The sequence below is a fragment of the Penaeus vannamei genome, chromosome 4 (genome assembly GCF_042767895.1).
Source record: "Penaeus vannamei isolate JL-2024 chromosome 4, ASM4276789v1, whole genome shotgun sequence".
Taxonomy (NCBI): Eukaryota; Metazoa; Arthropoda; class Malacostraca; order Decapoda; family Penaeidae; genus Penaeus; species Penaeus vannamei.
The window spans coordinates 7,968,620-7,971,119 of NC_091552.1; the positions used below are offsets into that span (position 1 = coordinate 7,968,620).

At 43.1% G+C, this 2,500-nt stretch overlaps 1 protein-coding gene across 1 annotated transcript in view; it reads left to right on the top strand.

Annotated features, from left to right (window-relative positions):
• The window catches only part of LOC113803285 (uncharacterized), a gene marked incomplete in the record, with an annotated part of 376,089 nt that overhangs the window by 6,910 nt on the left and 366,679 nt on the right, over nt 1-2,500 (top strand). Inside the window, 1 exon segment of the mRNA XM_070120624.1 lies at nt 1-2,500. This exon segment is cut by the window's left edge and continues 130 nt beyond it; it is cut by the window's right edge and continues 698 nt beyond it. Coding sequence (XP_069976725.1) covers nt 1-2,500 — 2,500 coding nt within the window.

Here is a 2,500-nt window from a genome sequence, read left to right on the forward strand (position 1 = left end):
GGAATCAAGAGGGATTTATTGGCCTTTGATAAACCTCTGGTAAACCGATTTGACTCCACTGAGCGGAGCGTGATAGGCGGTCCTGTCGGTGCCACGTTAGTTCCAGAGTGGCGGGAAGAGGATGGCAGTGAAAGGAAGCTCAACCGGAAATGCACAGGCTCTCCAGAACCGTCGGGCACGTGTTTTTCTGCAATCGAGGTCGACGGTAACTCGAACACATTACCGAAGAATATCAGCGATGATGCAACTGCACACACGACTCAGGATGTGGGTGATATGTCCAGCAACGCTACCTTTTCCGTGAACACGACGCAGCTGATGGACATCGGCGATAGTATCTTGCACGAAATCTCTGGTGTTTCTGGCCTTCATGACACTTTAGCCAGCCAGTCAGACCCAGGATGCCCGGCGCACAAGTGCAGCGGTCACCATGCACGGAGTGGAACATTAGAATCTTCGAATTTATCACTGAGCTTAGATCACCTTCCTCGAGTGCTAAGCAGCAGCAGAAACTCTCAGGGGACCATGCTGGAAGACATAGGTGATAGCATCCTTTACTACAGCAATGGGACAGACACAGAAGAGGATGTGGAAAGATTGAACAAGCAGGCACAAGACCAGGAGGAGGTTGGAGCAAAAGTGTGTTCCAGTAATGATATTCAAGATAATCTTGACTCTATAGAGCAAGGAATTAGTAAAGTAGAGTCAGGTCAAACTGACATTGAAATTATCATCAACAATTGGGATGAAGAAGTAGAATTGATTTCAGAAAGAGATGAACACGCACCTAAATGTGAAGAAACTACTACTGGTACTGACCAGCAGAGCCTAAATGAAGATTGTGAAGTTCATGCAATATTAAACAAACATGAGGAGAAACTCAGAAAAAATGAAATCTATGATAGCTTTGACAAACTTGTTGATGAGTGCAAGTCAGATTTGTTACGTCAGTATAAACGTAGGGGCTCTGCACAAAGCACAGCCATCCAGCCACCTGAAATATTACGCATCTCCGCGAGATGTTTTTCTGCACCATCTCTTAAAAGTACTGAGTCACCTGGTGCATTCAGTGATCACAACAGAGAACAGTCTTGTGGCCCAGATCATGCAGGGACTCATAGTCTGTTCACGCCAATACAGCAATTTGTTGTGCCCCATTTTTCTCTTCAAACCATTAATAATTTCACATCACACGGTGAGCTCGAATGCGCAGTGGGGGAACCAGCAGAAAGGGCAACATGTTCTTCAGTCTATCCAGAAACCCTTCCACAAAGTAGTTATGAAGGTCAGGTGCAGCTGAACGAATCTGCGCAGGATCAGGGGAATTCTTCCCCAAACCACACGTCATCTGATCCCCAACTTAATCCCAGTAACAGCCATGATGTTGAGGCAAGTGATACCAGAGTAAATGACCAGAACCATAATCTAATTGTGTGGGACAGTGAATTTCCTGATCATGGCTTTGGTACTTTCCAAGGAAAGACAGACCCTAATGGCAGTTCAAATGAGAATAGTATCCAAGAAAATAATTATCACAGTTTCATCAGTAATGGCGTAATCACCAGCAGAAAATGCGAAAAGAGGGAGTATGGCAAGGGAGTGATTGGACAGATCAGTTATGCGCTAGATCAGGCTAATCTCAAAGATAGAAGGGATGCTTTCAGTGAGCAGTGCAGTGGTACCAGTGAACATACTAGCAGCGCCAGTGAAGAAAAGGAAGGAGTTAGTCTGACCAGTGACGAAAGTGAGTATTTTGATAGTCCATGTAAGGAGGTTTGTATTCACAGTGAATTATTCTGTGCAAAACACGAGGAAAGTGGACAGACCAGTGATCGCAGTGAAATTTGCAGCAAAGAGAGTGAGCAAACCAGTGTATCTAGTGAAGAAGAAAAACAGACTAGGACATCTAGTGAAGTAAGCAAGCAAACCAGTGCCTTAGCTATACTTATCAATAATGGAAGTGAGAATACTAGTATATCCCATGATGAAAGTGAAGGAAAGGAGCAGATCAATGCATCTAGTGTTAATGGTAAAGTGTATAACGAAGAAAATGAACGGATTAGTACTTTCAGTGAAAGAAGTGAAGATGCTAGTGATTTGAATGTATTAAGTGTGGAAATAGATGGAATCGCAAAAGAATATATAGAAAGTGACCAGAATATGGCAAACTATAATGAACATGACCAGAGCAAAAAGGGTATTGAGAAAAGTAAACAGGTCTCTTGTAATATTGAAGCAAGGGAACAAATTCCTTATGCGCCTGATGAAACTATGACTATAATTGCCAATAACGATCATACTGACTGTGAAAACAAAGAACCATTCACTGAAAGCTCCATTATTACCAATCAGTCCAGGAAACACCCCTCAATAGATAGCCAAGAGAATAAACCTATCGGTGGCAGTTGTCAGGAAAGTCATCAGACCAATATTTATAGCCAAGCTGAACAGATGGTCACCAGTATCAACCTTGCAAGAGAACAGATTTTAACCACAGATG